Source organism: Zonotrichia leucophrys, unplaced genomic scaffold (assembly GCF_028769735.1).
Source record: "Zonotrichia leucophrys gambelii isolate GWCS_2022_RI unplaced genomic scaffold, RI_Zleu_2.0 Scaffold_142_116074, whole genome shotgun sequence".
Taxonomy (NCBI): domain Eukaryota; kingdom Metazoa; phylum Chordata; class Aves; order Passeriformes; family Passerellidae; genus Zonotrichia; species Zonotrichia leucophrys.
The window spans coordinates 99,344-116,074 of record NW_026992347.1 but is presented as its reverse complement, the minus strand read 5'-3'; the positions used below and the strand labels follow the sequence as shown (position 1 = coordinate 116,074).

The following is a 16,731-nucleotide window of genomic DNA, read 5'->3' as shown; positions in this document are numbered from 1 at the left end:
CGAACCGTGTGAGAGAGGAAAAAAATGTCCTGGGGTTCCACAGTGATGGTTTTATTGAGGGGTCTGTGTAGGGTTCCAGCGACCTCTTTAACCAGAAAATGACTAAAACAACCTTTTTATAGGGTATAAGTGGATCCAAACTTGCCCTATAGTAGGGGTTAGGGAAAGTGACCTATGGGGTTACAGAGATAAGCTGGGGTCTGAAAGGTGGAAGACAGGAGTTCTTTTGCTATTTCATCATGACTTAGCAAAATTCCAGTCATTAAGCCTCAGCCCTCCTTTGGGGTAGCCAGCTTAAAGCCTGCTACAGTGGGAAGTCGAGACAGGAAAAGTTTAATGTTTGGAACAGCTGTGTGTGTGACAGGGGGGGTCAGGCCTTGCTTTTGGAGCAACAGGGCCCCATCGTCCATCATTGTGTCAGCCATGGCACACTGGGGCCAGTGTGACACTCTGCAAAACCAGCTCTGGGTGGCCGGTGACCAAAAGGCCCCACCTGGGGAGAGGAACCTTGCTGGCAAACTGGCTTAAAAACAGAGCAGAGGGGCCCAAGTTCTGCCCCTGTCTTCTTTTGGGGTGTTTCTCCCCTTCCACACTGGAACCCGGGAGTTGACATTCATTTAAATGAGAAATATCTTCCAAGGAATATGGGAATTTTCCCTGGAAATGGAAAGAAGACCCATGTCTAAAATTCTTTTTAATTTCCAAGATTATGGGATTTCAGGCAGAAGTGTAGGAAAGGGAATAAGAGGAGGTTATGAGGAAAATTATAAACCAGAACACAACAAACAACACAAACCCAGAACTTCCCCTCCTGCTCAGCACTGTAGGTTTATGTGGCAGTTCTAACTGTGGCCAGCAGGGAGCCCTGCAGGGAGCACTCCCGGCCAGCTGGGGGCGCCCCGGTCCAGGTCCATCCCCTCAGGGGCTATGGCGGCCTCGGACGGGAGGGAGGAGGGGAAATCGCTCCTTTTGCAAACTCACGGCCACCAATCTCTCCCGGCCCCACCACCGGCACCGGGCAGAAGCTGACAAGGCAGGAGGTTGGATCCCACTGCCCACTGGCAGTATAGCAGTGTACTGGGACCAGGCACATGCCCTGCACAACACCCACGACCACTCTCCAGAATCCTGAATGGAAGGAAGGCAGCGCCTGATCTCAGGCTCATCTCGGGTCCACAGCAGCCCCTCTGGTGTCCTTACACCCCAATTCCTGCAAACCCTCAGGCTTTCACTCAGGTGAGGAGGGCAGGGATGGAGCAACTTTGGGGACACCTGGAATCCACACAGGGTCACTCCCCACAGCCCTACATCAGCTGTGGGGCAGAGCCACAGCTCGATATTTCCACACTTTTCCCTCCCGTCTGGCAGCCACAGCCAAAAGCCAAACACTCTTCCCAGGCCATTCTAAAGGGCTGCAGGTTTGAGACAGGAAGGAGGAGGGAACCGGTCAGGTTGTTGAGCAGATTGTGTTGGGATATGCAAGGTTTTGGGGCTATCTCGGACCCTTGCTGCAAGGGACAAAATGATCAATTACTGCATTTCAGGACTGATTCTCCACAACCTGCCCCTGCAGGAGGCAATTTCCAGCCAGCCCTGCTCTGAAAACCATCAGAGGCCCCTCTCAGAGCCACTGCTTGGGCTCCCTTTGGGTTTTGTGCTTCTTGCAAGGCTGAGCAAACCACAGGCAGGCCTTTTTCCCACACAGAATTCTCACCTCTGCAGCAGCTCTAAAGCTGCCAGAATCAAAGCAAAGGAGGCAGGGTGGACCCTCAAGTCCTGGCTGCCACCTGGGCCTGGGCAGAGCAGGGCTGGGCAATGGCCATCCCTGTGCAGTGGGGCTGGGCCATGGCTGGGCCCCACCCTTGGATGGCCACCCCAACAACATCAGCCACTCCACAATACTTTTCACTATCTGAACAACATGGCAATATTTAATCAGCAGTATAATCAATAATGTAATATCAGTTCATATAATCAACAGCTAAAGTTAACTTCCATTAAGTTATTTCTCACAATACATACTAGTAAACAACTGCTATTCCTGTCCTCACATTTTTGCCTAAAGTACCCATAATTTCAAAGTTATAATACTTCAGAGAGAAGCGGGTCATATTTTCCATTCCAAGGGAGGTTCCCACATTATTCAGCTTCCTTGAAAGTGATGAATAAGAAACACAATTTCTGCCAGTTTAACCAAAGAGCTGCATTTTTGTCCCAGGAGCAGGGAACCAGGTCCTGTGCCCCTTGGAACTGGGATCGGCACCAGTAAGCCACCTCAGTGAGAGCACTAGGAGGGGGATTGCAGAGCCACTAAGCACATGGGCGTTAAGAGGAACAAATCTGATTTTGATTTATGTCTCAACATATGCTACACATGAGGTGAAAAATGACTCTGTTGGTTGCACTTGTGCTGGGAACCCTGTCCCTGGGGAGGCTTCACACAACAGAGAATGAGGCGAGAGAAAGCATCAGTGATCGGGCTGTGAGTGACCCCCACTGGCTGGTGGGACAGATGCCTGGGAAAAATGGTTGGGAAATCGGCTTGTGGGAGGAGCCTTTGTAAATGAAGGCAGCAAACTGTGACACAACAGGAGTGTTTTGCTTTGGGTTTCTTGGGGGGATCAGGGGCTCGCTCGGAGGGTCAGTTTGGCCCTCCTCCCCTGTGGGATCCACATTCTCTGAACCTGAGAGAAGCAGTGAGAGAAGCAAAGAATGATCCAAACAATTCTCATCTCATTTTCTGCTCCTGTGTTTTTCACACGTGGAATGCATTGTGGAAGATTGTTTACCTGAAGGGAATTGGTGATTGGATTCTGGTGTGAGAGTTTTGATTCACTGACCAGTTGAATCCAGGTGTGTGTGTGTGTGGGGACTGTTGGCTGACAGTCATGAGATTGTGTGCAGTGGAGTGCAGCTGAGTGCTTGGCAGATTCAGTTTAGATGTAATGTAATATAATACAGAATAATACAGTATAATAAAGTACTTAATTAGCCTTCTGATAAGATGGAGTCAGATGCATCATTCCTCCCAGACGTTGGGCAAAAATATCACTGATACTACACCCACTTGCATTTTCCTCCCGGTGGTCCTTCTTCCCTGTCTGCACCCGTTCTTCCCTGCTTCGCTGCTTCCCCAAGGCAGTTCATTCCTGCTCGTCCTGGATGTTCCTTCATAGCTTCCCTGATGCAGCAGATTCTGCCTGCACTCCCCCACCTCCTCTGCCGCCTTTCCCATGCTGCCCACAGCACCGAGCCTGCTGCACCTGCCCACCGCAGCCCCAGCCCACAGCAGCCAGCCCAGAGCCACCAGTGCTGCAGCACCAGCCCACAGCAGCCAGCCTGCAGCAGCCAGCCTGCAGCCATCGCTCGCCCATGCCAGAGACACGCAGGTGCTGTCCTTGGAAATCATGCCCAGCCACTCACAAAAGCCATGTGGGCTCGCCCTGGCTTGCAGCACACACACTCCATCTGCCCAGCTGATGCCCACAGAGCACCCCGGCTTCTTGTGGTAACACTGCCCCGTCTTCTCTTTCCCTCTCGATCCTTTTCCCTTTCTACTCCCTTCTTTCCTCCTTGAGTAAGATCACTTAATTCTCCTTTATCAAGAAACAGTTCTCAGATATAATATTGCCACTTTTGTGCTTCATTTTCATCTGAGAAACCTTTCAGCAAGAATCCTCCCCAACTCCCCCTTTTACAGCGGGATGGGACAGGGGTAGTGGGAGGGGGAATGGGGAAGCCCTGGGTGCACTGCAAGCACTGTGGGGAGAGAATGGGGCAGTCCCTGAGGGTACTTGGGCACTTGGATGGGGCTGGGGAGCCCCTGCAGGTACAAGGAAATTAACGGGGGAGCCCTTGAAGGTACTGGGAGAGGAAATGGGGAGCACAGGGTGCCCTGTGTAGCCTTCCCCTGACCCATGACTACCTCCCTTGGAAGGATGGGCAACCACAGGAGCCATGGAGGGAGCACCCCCAGTGTCACCCAGTGCCTCCCACTTCCCAGAGCATCACAACTTTTGGTGTAGATTCTCATAGATGTCACTGGGTTCCCATGGTTGCCTGTGCAGCTCCATGTACGTTGCCTGAGGATTCTCCACCGTCGGTGCCAGGGGGTCTGGGTGGGCCCTGTGGGAATAATGGAGTGTGTGGAAGGGGATGGGAGGTGCTGGGGGTTTGGGTAAAAGGTGTATCATGGCTGGAGCCTGCACTCACCTTTCCTGGTGCTTCCTGGCATCTGCAAAGGAAAACTGGAGGGGTGACTTTGGAGACCCAGGGGCTCCCATGCACCCTTGGCAATGCTGAACTACCACCAGACACACAATTCTTCCCAGGCCCCCCCCAGTATCCTTGATGCTCCCCCAATATCCCTGAACCATCCCACTTGCACCAACACCCTGAGTCCCTAGTACCCCGAGCCCAGCAGGGAGGGAAACCTCTGATAGTACCCCCAACATCTCTGCAGGACCCTCCAACAGCTCCCTAGGGCTCTGAGCCATGGTCACAGGGGCTCAGCCCCTCCCAAGCCAGGGGCTGTGGGTGCAGCCCTATGGCCCCTCTTCTCTGGGGCCCTTGACACCCCTCTCCATGACCCCTGTGCCCCTCATTGTCACCCACCCACACCGTGCCTCCGGTGCCAGGCCACAATGACAGCCACGAGCAGGAGCAGGAACAAAAGGGGCCCAATGAGCCCTGCAGCCACTGCAAGAAACAGAGGGGACACATCAGGGTCACCCATCACCTGCACTCCCTGGTGACCTTGTGTGACCCCACCTGTGACCCAGGGTGAGCCAGGTGTCACCTCCAGGGCCAGCTCTGGGCTGGGTGCCCGGAACACGTGGTGCCCGTCCTGTCCCAGCTGGTTGGTGGCCACGCACTAGTAGGTTCCCGAATGTCCCACATCGATGTCCCTGAGCTCCAGGAGGGGACCCCGGGCCACTTCCTGCCCATTGTGCAGCCAGGTGAAGGTGACAGGGGCTGAGCCCACCTGCACTGAGCAGAGCAGGGTCATGTTATCACCTGCACACACCTGATGTGACAGGGGACCAGGGGTGATGGTGGCATTGGCCATGGGCACTGTGGGGACACAGGGCTGAGGCCACAGGGAGGAGCTGGCACCTGGTATGGGGGCATAGGGACAAGGGGATGGGTGTGATGGGGGATCTTGGGGATGGGGTCACATCAGGGAGGGGTGAAGGACACCCAAGGGGTGGGGAGACACAAGAAAGGTGTCAGGGAAACCTGGAGGTCCCCAGCCAGGGCACTCGGGGCGTCTCTGGGGGCTCCCCGTGCCCATCCACACACTCACTGTGCACCGTGATGCAGAGCCAGGCGCTGCTCTTTTGCACAGCCCCACCCTCGGAGTGCGCCTCGCAGCTGTAATTCCCATAGGGGGAGACCCCCACGGCGGGCACCGGCAGCTGCATGGACCCCTGTGGGCCCCCCAACACCTGCCCATCCCGGTAGATCCCGTGCAGGAGAGGGCTGCGTGTCCAGAGGGGGCTGGGGGTGCTGAGGCAGCTGAGAGTCAGGGGGGACCCCTGGGTGGGCTCGGGGGGACCCCCCAGCACCAGCACAGGGGAGAGATCAGGGCAGGAGAGGCGAGGGGGATTTGTGGCCCTGAGTCTCTGGGGAGGGGCTTTGGGACTGTTGGGGCGGGGCTCTGGGGTGCTCACCCTGAACTGTCACTGTCACCATCGCTGACTCCTTCCAACCCCAGGTTTCCACCTGGCCCTTGCAGCTGTAGCGGCCACTGTGGTTCAGCTGCAGATGGGACAGGGACAGCTGAGTGCCATTAGGGAACACCTCCAGTTCATCCTCCTCGTGGTAGAAGGAGACTGAGGTGATCGGGCTGTCTTGCCAGCTCCAGCAGCGCAGTGTCACTGTGTCCCCCTCCAAGAGCACCTGCACTGGCATCTGCAGCACCAACCAGTCTGGGGGACAGGGAAGTCTTGTCATATCTCAGCAATCTGAAGGGTCCCCATGTCAAAGGGACATCCCCATTGGATCACACCAAGCACACTGGGGGTCCCCAGTACCCACACGAGTTCACCCACACTGGGATGCTCTGGGATGTCCTCAGAGCAGGGGACAGGCTTCAGTCACACAAAAAGTGAGCCATGGAGCAGAGCCCACCCAGAGCTTTTGGGGTTCCCATGGGTGCCAGGTGGGGGACACCAAACACCCCTCACCATCTGAGACTTTCACAGCGGGGCTGAGCCCACTGCCAGGTCTGTCACACTCGTAGGTTCCACTCAGGATGACAATGAGGCGGTCCTTTCCCTGCTGCCACTAGCGCAGCCCGTCCTTGTACCAGGTGGTGGCACTGGCAGTCCCCAAACCCTGGCAGGTCAGTGTCACCCGGTCCCACAGCACTGCCGGCCTCCAGGAGGGCTCCACCAGGAGCTGGGTGGTCTGGGCATCTGAGAGTGACAGGGGACACCAGCCTGCCAGGGCCAGTGTGGGGCTGGGGACGGAAGGGTGAGGCCATGGCATCCCTTGAGGACTCACCAGCAAGGCCGAGGGTCTGGACTGGAAGGGACAAGGGACAGGGGTCCGTGGGGGTGGCACTGCAGGAACAGCTACACAGGAGCACAGAAGGTCTCAGTGGGGGCAATGGTGAGGCACAGAAGGACAGGGACACAGCAGCCAACCCATGCTCAGGCATGGGGACCGTGTGCTGGCACAGGTCAGCCCCGCTAGCCCCACAGCCACATCCCCATGGTTCTGTACCCATGGTCCCATTCCAATGGCACCTGTCCCCATGGTCCATCAGCATGGTGCTTGTTGCCTTGTCCCTGTCCCTGCATCCCTGTGTCCCTATCCTTGTTCCCACAGCTGCCCCAGCCCCAAAGTTCCTTCTGCCACATTCTTGTCCCCACATCTCTATCCCCCTGTCCCTTTCCCCAGATCCCAGTTCCACTCTTCCTGCTCCCTGTTCCTGTTCCCTTTTCCTGTCCCCACAGCCACCCCAAACTGGGATCCAAGGCCTCTGGCCTTGAGGACCTCAGGGGACACCACAGCCCCCCTGTTCACCCTCCCCATCCCCGGGGTGTCAGGCCTGTGCCTGGGGCACTCACCCCACAGGAGCAGCGTCACCTTCCCAGCCATCCCGGTGTCCCCAGCCATGTGCACTGGCTGTCACTCGCTGCTGTGGCCACCGCTCCCCTGGGTGGCAGCTCTTTGGATGAAGGGGAAGGAAACGAGGTCACGTCCATCCCCACGTGTAGGTGGCCCTTGGTGGGGGCAGGGTGGCTACAAGCCGAGGACAAGCCGGGGACAAGGCTGCATAGTCTGGGGACAGGTGGGGGATGGTGTTGCCAGGACTGGGAGACTCAGGGGATGTGGGGAACCAAGGATGGGTGTCCAGGAGAATGGGGGTCAAGGGGAATTGGGGTCTCCATGCCTGGGGGGATTCAGGGATCACCTGAATATCGTCCCCAGTGACTTGGGGTAATGGCATGTGGGTGTCAGGGTTGGGGGTGCAGGGGGAAAATGGGGACCCCCGGGAATAGGGGTTCTGGGGGAAGAAGCAGCCCATGGGATGGGATCAAGGCAATGGTGGTGATGGGCACTGGCAGTCCTGGGATGGGGGTACCCAGGGAGGAGAGACCAATGCAATGGGGGTCCCATGGTTGGGTTCCCAGGGGAATGGGGGTGCCAGGGGTGGGCAGTGGCTGGGCAGGCACAGGGGTCTCAACTCCTTCCCTGGTTGCCTCAGATTTTTGGGGTGACCCAGAGCCCAGCACAGCCCCCACCCTGAGGCACCCCAGGGCTTTCCTGGGAGTCTCTTTGCCCCTGGCCCCACACACTCCTGGGTCCCTCCAATTTCCTGGCTCAGCAATCCCAGGCAACACTTGATGTCCAATTGCTTCAGACAAAATTATACATCCATAGAATAAAAGCAAAAATCTTTCCCACACCATTATTTTCCCAAAAAAGAACAAACTCAGTGAAAACCAAACTGACAAGGTATAAATTGCTCTCCTTTATAGAATCCATTGCTTTCTCAAGAAGTTCCTCACAATAAAAACACAAACAAATCCCAATGAAATTAGACTTTTACGTTCCTTTTAGCAGTCCATTGGTGCATCCCACAGCATCATTTGCTTGTGGATAACAGAGAATGTGGAATCTCCCTGAGTGTCCAACAGCTCCCTGGGATTGTTCCCTGCCTGCTGGGCAGCAACCCAGCCCCTAAAGAAGCCTTTACTTGGGCCATTTTTAGGAACTCTCCCCATTTTGCTTATTCTCACGCTGAAACTTGATTGACTTCCCATGGAGGAAGGGAGGAAGCTCTGTCCATCCTTGGAACAGTGCACAGGAATCTGTGGAAATGCCCATGTGTGCCTCAGGGTTTGATTCCCTGGTAAATCCACTCCAGCCTGCCCTGAATTCCCCTGCCTTGGCACTCCCTTCTCCTGCTGTGAAACCCTTGTTCCCCAGTCCCTCATGTGCAGCCCCTGCTCAATATTTCCACACTTTTCCCTCTTATTTTGGGGCCACAGCCTGAACCCAAATATTTTTTCCATGAGGTTCCAGAAGTCTGCAGCTTTTCTTCAAGAAAAAGCGTTTCAGTCAGGTTGTTGAGCAGATTGTTGTGGTCTTTGCAGTAGTTTTGTGGTTTTCTCAGTCCCTTGGGCATAGGCACAAAATTATTAACTGCTGCATTTCCGGACTGGCTCCCTCTCAGCTGCCCCTGCAGGGGGGTTTCCAGCCAGCCCTGCTCTGAAAACCATCAAAGGCCCTCGCAGAGCCACTGCTTGGGCTCCCTTTGGGTTTTGTGCTTCTTGCAGAGCTGAGCAAACCACAGGCCAGGACTGTTTCCACCCACAGAATTCTCACCTTTGCAGCAGCTCTAAAGCTGCCAGAATCAAAGCCAAGGGGGCAGGGGGGACCCTCAGGTCCTGGCTGCCACCTGGGGCTGGCCAGAGTAGGGCTGGTCAATGGCCATCCCTGTGCAGTGGGGCTGGACCATGGCTGGGTCCCACCCTTGGATGGCCACTGGCTTCAAGGAGCAGGAGTTTGGGAGCTCCTTCCTGCCTGGGGCTCCATTCCCCAGCTGCTCTTGCTGGCTCAGATCCAGCAGGGGATAAGCAAGAATGGAGAAGTCTGGAAACACCAGGAGCTGCCATCTCCCAGGACAGGACCTCCTTGTCCAGCATGTGTCCCCCCTGGGACAGGATCCTCACAGGGCAGGAGCCCCCTGTATTTGCCGCTCCAGGTCAGAACCTGCCCCCTGTGTGAGAAAGGTGTCAAACGGCCTCTTCCTTCTTCTGCAGGAGAGAGAAAGTGTTGTGGGGGTAAAAGCTGGACACCCCCATCTCCCACAGCCTCCCCAGCCCTCTCTGCAGACCCCTCACCCCTGCTTCCCCCACAGTGGGCTTCCCTCCAACTCGTTCCGTGCTCAGGGCCTCCCGAGGTTCATCAAGGCACGAAACTGATGTTTGTGAAATTGAGGGGTAAAATGATGGAAATGGAAATAAAGAGGAGAAAAGCCCCTGGGGTCTATGGGGACACAGACCCAGACCTTCTTTGAACGTACCTGGGGTGACGCTCCCAAACCACAAGCACCCTGAGGGGGACTTTGCTGGACCGTGGGTCACCCCAAAATCTGAGCCACCCAGGGAAGGAGCTTTGACCAATGGGCTCACCAAGCCACTGCCCATCCCTGGCACTCCTATTGCCCTTGAAATCAAATCATGGGATCACCATTCCTCACCTTGCCTGGTATCCCCATCCCAGTACTGACATTCCCCAGGATCTCCATGGCCTAGGACACCATTCCCAAGGAGCCCTCTCCTGTTTATTCCATCTCCTGAAATCTGCCTTTCTCCAGGACCTTGATTCTCCCAGGACCCCCATTCCCACAGGGACATCCATTCCCATAGCATCCCCATCCCCTGACCCCCAATCCCTGGAGCCCACGCTCCCCTGGGACTCCCATCCCTGAGTCCCCCCCAGCTCTGGGCATCCCCATTCCCATAGCCCACCCATCCCTGGTGACTCCGCCCTATCAGGACCCCCAGTTCAAGGGACCCCATTTCTGGGACCCCCATTCCCCTGGACATCCATCCATCCCCAGGTCCCTAAACTCACCAAGTCCCCCACACATGGGAACCCCATGTCCTGCTGTGTCCAACCCAGCCTTGTCCCCAGGCTGTTCCCACACTTCCGTCAGCCTGTCTCCAAGGCCACATCCCCATGATCCTGTGCTTGTGGCCACCCTGCCCCCACCAAAGGCCACCAACACATAAGGAAAAGACCTGACCTCGCCTTCTTCCCCTTCATCCAAAGAGCCACCACCGAGGGGACAGCCACCCCCAGCACTGAGTGACAGCCAGTGCACATGGCTGGGGACACTGGGATGGCCGGGAAGGTGGCACTGCTCCTGTGGGGTGAGTGCCCCGGGCATGGGCTTGACACCCCAGGGATAGGGACGGGAGGGGGCACAGGGGGGCTGTGGGGTCCTTTGAGGTCCCCAAGGCCAGCAGAGTCAGTGCATGAGGTGACAAGAGCCATGGGGTGGCTGTGGGGACAGGGGAAGGGGGACAGGTATATGGGGACAATAACAGGGGGACAGGGACTAGGGGAGGCAACATGGGGCTGGTGGGGGTGACCTGTGCCAGCACGGGGTGGCCGTGGTGCCCCCAGTTCAGGGGTGTCCACAGAATCCCCATGTCCTGCCTGAGCAAAAGCTAGCCAAGGTGTGTCTGTCCCCAAGGGGTCCATGTCACACAAGGACACTTTGGGCACAGCCCCCACACCACCTATCCCTGGGCCTCTGTTCCCACAGTGCCGCCCCCACAGAGCCCTGTCCCTTCTCCCTTCCAGCCCAGACCCTCAGCCTCGCTGGTGAGTCCTCAGGGGATGCCATGGCCCCACCCTGCTGTCCCCAGCCCCACAGTGGCCCTGGCAGGCTGGTGTCCCCTGTCACCCACAGGTGCCCAGACCACCCAGCTCCTTGTAGAGCCCTCCAGAGGCTGGCGGTGCTGTGGGACCGGGTGACACTGACCTGCCAGGGCTCGGGGACTGCCAGTGCCACCACCTGGTACAAGGATGGGCAGCGCTGGGGGCAGCAGGGATGTGGCCGCCTCACTGTCACCCTGAGTGGCACCTACACGTGTGACAGACCCGGCACTGGGCTCAGCATCCCCATGAGAGTCTTAGATGGTGAGGGGGGTTGAGTGTCCCCAGCCTGGCACCTGCAGGGACCCCAAGGGCTGTGGTTGTGCTCTGCTCCATGGGTCACCTCGTGTGTGACAAGAGCCCATCCTCTGCATATGGGGACATCCCAGAGCATCCCTCTGCAAGAAGACTTCTCTCTCTCACATTGGGTGGCTCTTGGTGCCTCCCGGTGCCGTCACCACCCTCCTGACACCCCTGGTGTGACAGGACCCCTCTGTCCCCCAGACCTGGTGGTGCTGCAGGTGCCAGCATGGGCACTGCAGGAGCGGGACATGATGACACTGCGCTGCTGGGGCTGGCAGAACAAACTGCTCACTGACGTGTCCTTCTACCATGATTGGAAGAAACTGGAGGGGCTCCACAATGGGACAGAGATGTCCCTGTCACCTCTGCAGCTGCACTACAGTGGCCACTACAGCTGCAGGGGCCAGGTGGTGTCACAGTGGAAGGAGTCGAAGCTGATGACAGTGACAGTGCGCAGTGAGTGCAGGGATGGGGACAGGGAAGCCCGACATCCTCCAAAGGTTTTCTCACCACTGCCTGAATCCTTCATCCCTCCCTTTACTACTCCCTGGGTCACACAAAATTGCCCATATCCCTCTTGGTTTCCCCCACGACTGCCCAGTTCCCCCTGCAGATCCCTCATCCCTCTCTTTGTCCTCCCCAGCCCTCCCTGGAATCCCCACCTCTTCCAAGGTCCCTACTCCACCCTCTGCTCTCCCTTCCCTCCCTGACTCCTCCTGCCCCTTTCTAAATCCCACATCATTCCCTGAGTCTCCTCAGTCTCTTGTCTGATTCCCCCTCCCTGCCTGGGTCTCTACACCTTTCCACGGGATCTCGCCATTGTCCCCAGGTCCCAACACGCCTCCCAGGGTCCCCTTCTGCTCACTGAGATCTTCTCTACTCCCCTCCAATCCCCCTCTTTCCTCTCCCATGTCCCCCCACCTCTCCTGGGTCCCCAATACCTCCTGTGTCCCCCCACAGGGGTCCCGCTTTCGGGGGTGTCCCTGTCAGTGCAGCCCCCCAGAGGACAGGTGGCACTGGAGGACCGCCTGGTGCTGAGCTGCACAGTGGCAGTGGGGACAGGTCCCCTGTGCTTCTCCTGGCACCAGGAGGGCTTGGGGGCACCGCTGGACACCAACCGCCACCTGGAGATGCACCACGTTGGGGACAATGACAGAGGCCAATACCGGTGCTGGGTTAGCAACGGGGACAGCGTGGCTGAGAGTGACGCCCTGAATGTCACAGTCCTGGGTGAGCAGTGAAGCAAAGTGAAAATTTTGCCGGATAGAAATCCATTTTAATTTAGGTGAAATGTACATTTTTGAGTTGAGCCTGTGGTTAGAAATCGTAGTTATTTAGCCAGGCTGCATGGCCTAAGCTCAGTGACTTTACTTCAGCAAAGGACAGAGATAAACGGGAGGAGACAGAAGATGATAGAGAGAGACAGGGACTGCTGTAAGGGCAAGTCAACCTGACCTCGGAATTCTTTCAGATAAAAAGGAACTAGTGGAAAAAGTCACAAGAAACCCATAAAAATGAATATGTATGAATCTATTGTGAAACTCTATGCATATGTATTTGAGAGGGGGATAAAAAGAGACCTGAAGTTCTCAGAGGTATGCATGTCTTTTTGAGGAGAGTGACAACTTTTTTAAAGTTGCGAGGTTTCTTCTTTTCTCCACAAAACAGCAGGACCCTTGGGCTGGGGGTGACCCCATCCATGACACCCCCATCCCACCTTGCTCAGTGCCAGCCCTGTCTGTGTCCCCACAGCACCTGTGGACAATGCCACCATCACCCCCGGTCCCCTGTCACACCAGGTGTGTGCAGGTGACCCCGTGACCCTGCGCTGCTCGGTGCAGGTGGGCTCAGCCCCTGTCTCCTTCACCTGGCTGCACAACGGGCAGGAGGTGGCCAAGGGTCCCCTCCTGGAGCTCAGGGCCATCAATGTGGGACATTCGGGCACCTACCAGTGCATGGCCACCAACCAGCTGGGACAGGACGGGCACCGCGTGTTCCGGGCACCCAGCCCAGAGCTGACCCTGGAGGTGACACCTGGCTCACCCTGGGTCACAAAAGGTTACCAGGGAGTGCAGGACCCCTGGGGTGATGGGTGACCCTGATGTGTCCCCCTCTGTTTCTTGCAGTGGCCACAGGGTTCAGTGGGGCCCTTTTGTTCCTGCTCCTGCTCGTGGGTGTCATTGTGGCCTGGCACCGGTGGCACTGTGTGGGTGACAATGGGGGGACAGGGGTCTCAGAGAGCTGTAGAGGCCCCCAGAATTGGGGAGCGATAGGGCAGCACCCATAGCCCCAGAATTGTGACGTTCTCTTGGAGTCCTGTAAGGTTTGGGGAGGTGCTGGAGTGTCCTGCAGGAATGTTAGAGGTTCTTTATGGGGCCTGGGGGCGTTTGGAGGGTCTGGGTCCCTGCTGGGTTTGGGTTCTTGAGGCTGATTTGGATCCGCGCACTGGGGATGTTAATGAATTCTGGGGTGCTCCAGAGATGCTTGGGGGTCCTGTGGAAATGTTAGGCTCCCCTGGGGGCTCAGGAATATTGAGAGGGTTCAGGGCCTCAGGGACCCCGCAGTCACCCCTCCCCTCTTTCCTCTGTAGCTGCCAGAAAGTGCCAAGAAAGGTGAATGGGGGGCTCCAACCACACTCTCCCCTTTTACCCCAACCCCCAAGACCTCCCATTCCCTCCCCCACATCCACTTTATTCCCTCAGGGCCCCCACGGATCCCCCGGCCCCCCCCAGAGGAGGGGGAGGTGCTGTACACCCACGTCGTGGTCACCAAGAGGGCAGGGGGTGAGTACGGGTGGGACACACACAGAGGGACACGTCACCCACGAGTGTCACCCCACCCAGATCCCACAACCCGTGTCTCTCGCAGTGACCCCTCGTCCCAACACACTCCAGGATCCCCAGGTGACCTACGCGGAGCTGCAGGGACATCAGGGGCGACCACAGGAACCCAGTGACATCTACGGGAATGTGCTGTGACACTGGGGGGAACTAGGGGGCAATGGGGGTCTCCACCCATGGGAACACACTTGTGAGTGGGCTTCCACTGAAAACTGCCTCTCTCCCTCCCCATGGAGGGACAAAAATCCCAAAGGGTTCAGAGAAGAAAAATTTCCTGAAAGAGCAATACAGAGAGAGAATAAAATCAACAGCAGCCCTCCTTTTCATTCTGGCTAATGGTTTCATAACTTTTCATATTGTACTGCCCAAAACTGTGCCCGTCTGCTTCCAGCGCTTCTCTTGGCTGCTGCTTCAGGGTGTGGGCACCATCATCAGAGACACAGAAGAGCTTCTCCTCCCAGAGTTGTCCTTATCCTCCACACTTCCACGTCTCTGCCTTGATGTTCACTGGGGAACTTGCCACTTTGTGGCCGCTCATTGCTGTGCTCAGCCGGGACACAGGTTTTTTTGGACATGAACTGCCAGAGCAAGACATACAGCAATGGAAGTTGAGAAGAGCAGAGGCTGGGCAGATTCCGTTTTTTCCAGAATGTGGGAAAGAGAGTGAGAAAAGCACAAGGAAATTTCAGACTGTTAACTTTGCAATCTAATTGCCCTGGGAAACTCAGCAATGGATGGTGCTCTGGTGCTACTGCCAATGCCTTCCACGATAAAAAAAATCATTCCAGGATGGAGCAACATCATCTGACAGAGACCAAGTGTGCCAGCAGTTGCTCCAGGTGCTCCTGCCATCAGCGCCTGCAGGAAAGAGGCACAGCCCCCCATGCACGTGGGCTTTGGCTCCTTCTGGCACAGAAGCCCCCCGGGGGCACTGGGGGGAGTAGGTCTCTGGCACAGAGTAGGTCTCTGGGGCAGGAGTCAGGCACCAGCACTGCCAGGGCTCGGGGTGTGGCAGGTCTGCTTGGGCAGGGACTCTGCCACACCTGCTGATGCCAGCGCTCCCCGGGCCCCAGGCCTCAGAGCAGCGTTCGTGCCCGGGCCCACACGTTCCTTGTGCGTGTCACACCGGCGGGTTTAGGACGGCCACCAGCCGGGACGTGTCCCAAGGAGGCCGTGCCAGCTTCCCTGCAAGGCCCCGTGCCCTTCCCAGAACGGCTGCGTCGGCAGCCCTGGGGGCTCCTTCTGCTGCCCTGAGCCCACAGAGCATGGCAGCGTTTGCTGATGCTCTGAGCCCTTCCTAAAGATCCTGTCGGCCTGGCTTAGACTCCTGGGGCCAGCCATTCCTTCCAGCCTGGGCCACTTTGGGTAGGTAGGCTGGGCCTGGCCCCAAGGCAGGCGGCAGCGTGTGCAAGGGCCCTCGGTGACACGGTGCCGCACAGTCATTGTGACATGGAACCGGGTGTCCAAGGGCCCTCTGTGACACCTGGTGACATAGGAGCTGGCAGTGACAAGAGCACGCCACAGTGCTCAGAGCACGCGACGGGACAGGACGGGACAGAGCGGTGCCGTGAGGAGCCCCCGCACAGCGCGCTCGTTCGCGTCCCACCCGGAGCTTTTCTGAAGCCTTGTTCCTGCAGCTGAGCTCGAGGCCAGACCACAGGACTTGCTGACCCGTGGTCTCCCTCAGGCTTCTCTTCTGCAGGTGCCCTTGAGGCCAGGCCTTGAGGAACCTCATGGAAAGAATGCTTGGATTCCTACTTTGTCCACAAAAATAGAGAGAACAGTGTGGAAATATCAGTCAGTGGCTCTGCCCGCGGCCGTGGTGGGGCTGTGGCTCTGCCCGTGGCCGTGGTGGGGCTGTGGGGAGTGACCCTGTCTGCATTCCAGCTGTCCCCAAAGCTGCTCCATCCCTGTCCTCCTCACGTGAGTGAAAGGCTGAGGGTTTGCAGGAATTGTGGTGTAAAGACACCAAAGGTGCTGCTGTGGACCCAAGACCTGCCTGGGGTCAGGCACTGCCTTCCTTCCATTCAGGATCATGCAGAGAGGTCGCTGGTGTTGTGCAGGGTATGTGCCTGGCCCCGGGACACTGCTGCGCTGCCAGTGGGCACTGGGATCCAACCTGCTGCCTTGCACCTTCTGCCCGCTGCCGGTAGTGGTGCCGGGACCGATTGGTGCCCATGAGTTTGCAAAAGGAGCGATTTCCCCTCCTCCCTCCCATCCAAGGCCGCCATGGCCCCTGAGGGGATGGAGCTGGACCGGCGCGCCCCCTGCTGGCCAGGAGTGCTCCCTGCAGCGTCCCCTGCTGGCCGCGGTTATAACTGCCACAAAAACCAACAGCGCTGAGCGAGAGGGAAGTTCTGGGTTTGTGTTGTTTGTTCCATTCTGATTTATAAATTTCCTCCTAAAAAGCTGTTATTCCTTTTCCTGCACATTTGCCTGGAAGCCCCATCATTTTTGAAATTAATAAAATGTTTTAGACATGGATCTCCTTTCCAGGAACGCTCCCCCTTTCCTTGAAAGATATTTCTCATAAATGAGATGCCAACTCCTGAATTGCAGTGTGAATGGGACAGACACCCCAAATGAAGACACGATCAGGGACTTGGCCACCTCCTGCTCTGCCTTTTAAGCCAGTTTGGCCAGCAATCTTCCTCTCCCCAGGTGGCAATTCTGGTCACCCAGC

The 16,731-nt window shown here is 57.2% G+C and overlaps 2 protein-coding genes across 2 annotated transcripts; one reads left to right on the top strand and one right to left on the bottom strand.

The window, feature by feature from the left end:
- Nucleotides 1-4,212: 4,212 nt before the first annotated feature.
- On the bottom strand, nucleotides 4,213-9,766 carry LOC135460981 (low affinity immunoglobulin gamma Fc region receptor II-like; the record flags this gene model as incomplete). Its single annotated transcript, XM_064737960.1, is given in 8 exon segments — nucleotides 4,213-4,234; nucleotides 4,615-4,698; nucleotides 5,306-5,622; nucleotides 5,702-5,930; nucleotides 6,189-6,419; nucleotides 6,508-6,528; nucleotides 7,096-7,177; nucleotides 9,719-9,766. Coding segments are annotated over 8 exon segments (1,034 nt in total), but the record flags the coding sequence as incomplete, so codon positions are not given.
- A 597-nt stretch (nucleotides 9,767-10,363) lies between these two features.
- On the top strand, nucleotides 10,364-14,186 carry LOC135460980 (low affinity immunoglobulin gamma Fc region receptor III-B-like). The gene is given in 9 exon segments (XM_064737959.1): nucleotides 10,364-10,394; nucleotides 10,831-10,851; nucleotides 10,940-10,981; nucleotides 10,984-11,169; nucleotides 11,410-11,664; nucleotides 12,169-12,438; nucleotides 12,961-13,293; nucleotides 13,911-13,991; nucleotides 14,077-14,186. Coding segments are annotated over 9 exon segments (1,329 nt in total).
- The last annotated feature ends 2,545 nt before the right edge of the window (nucleotides 14,187-16,731 follow it).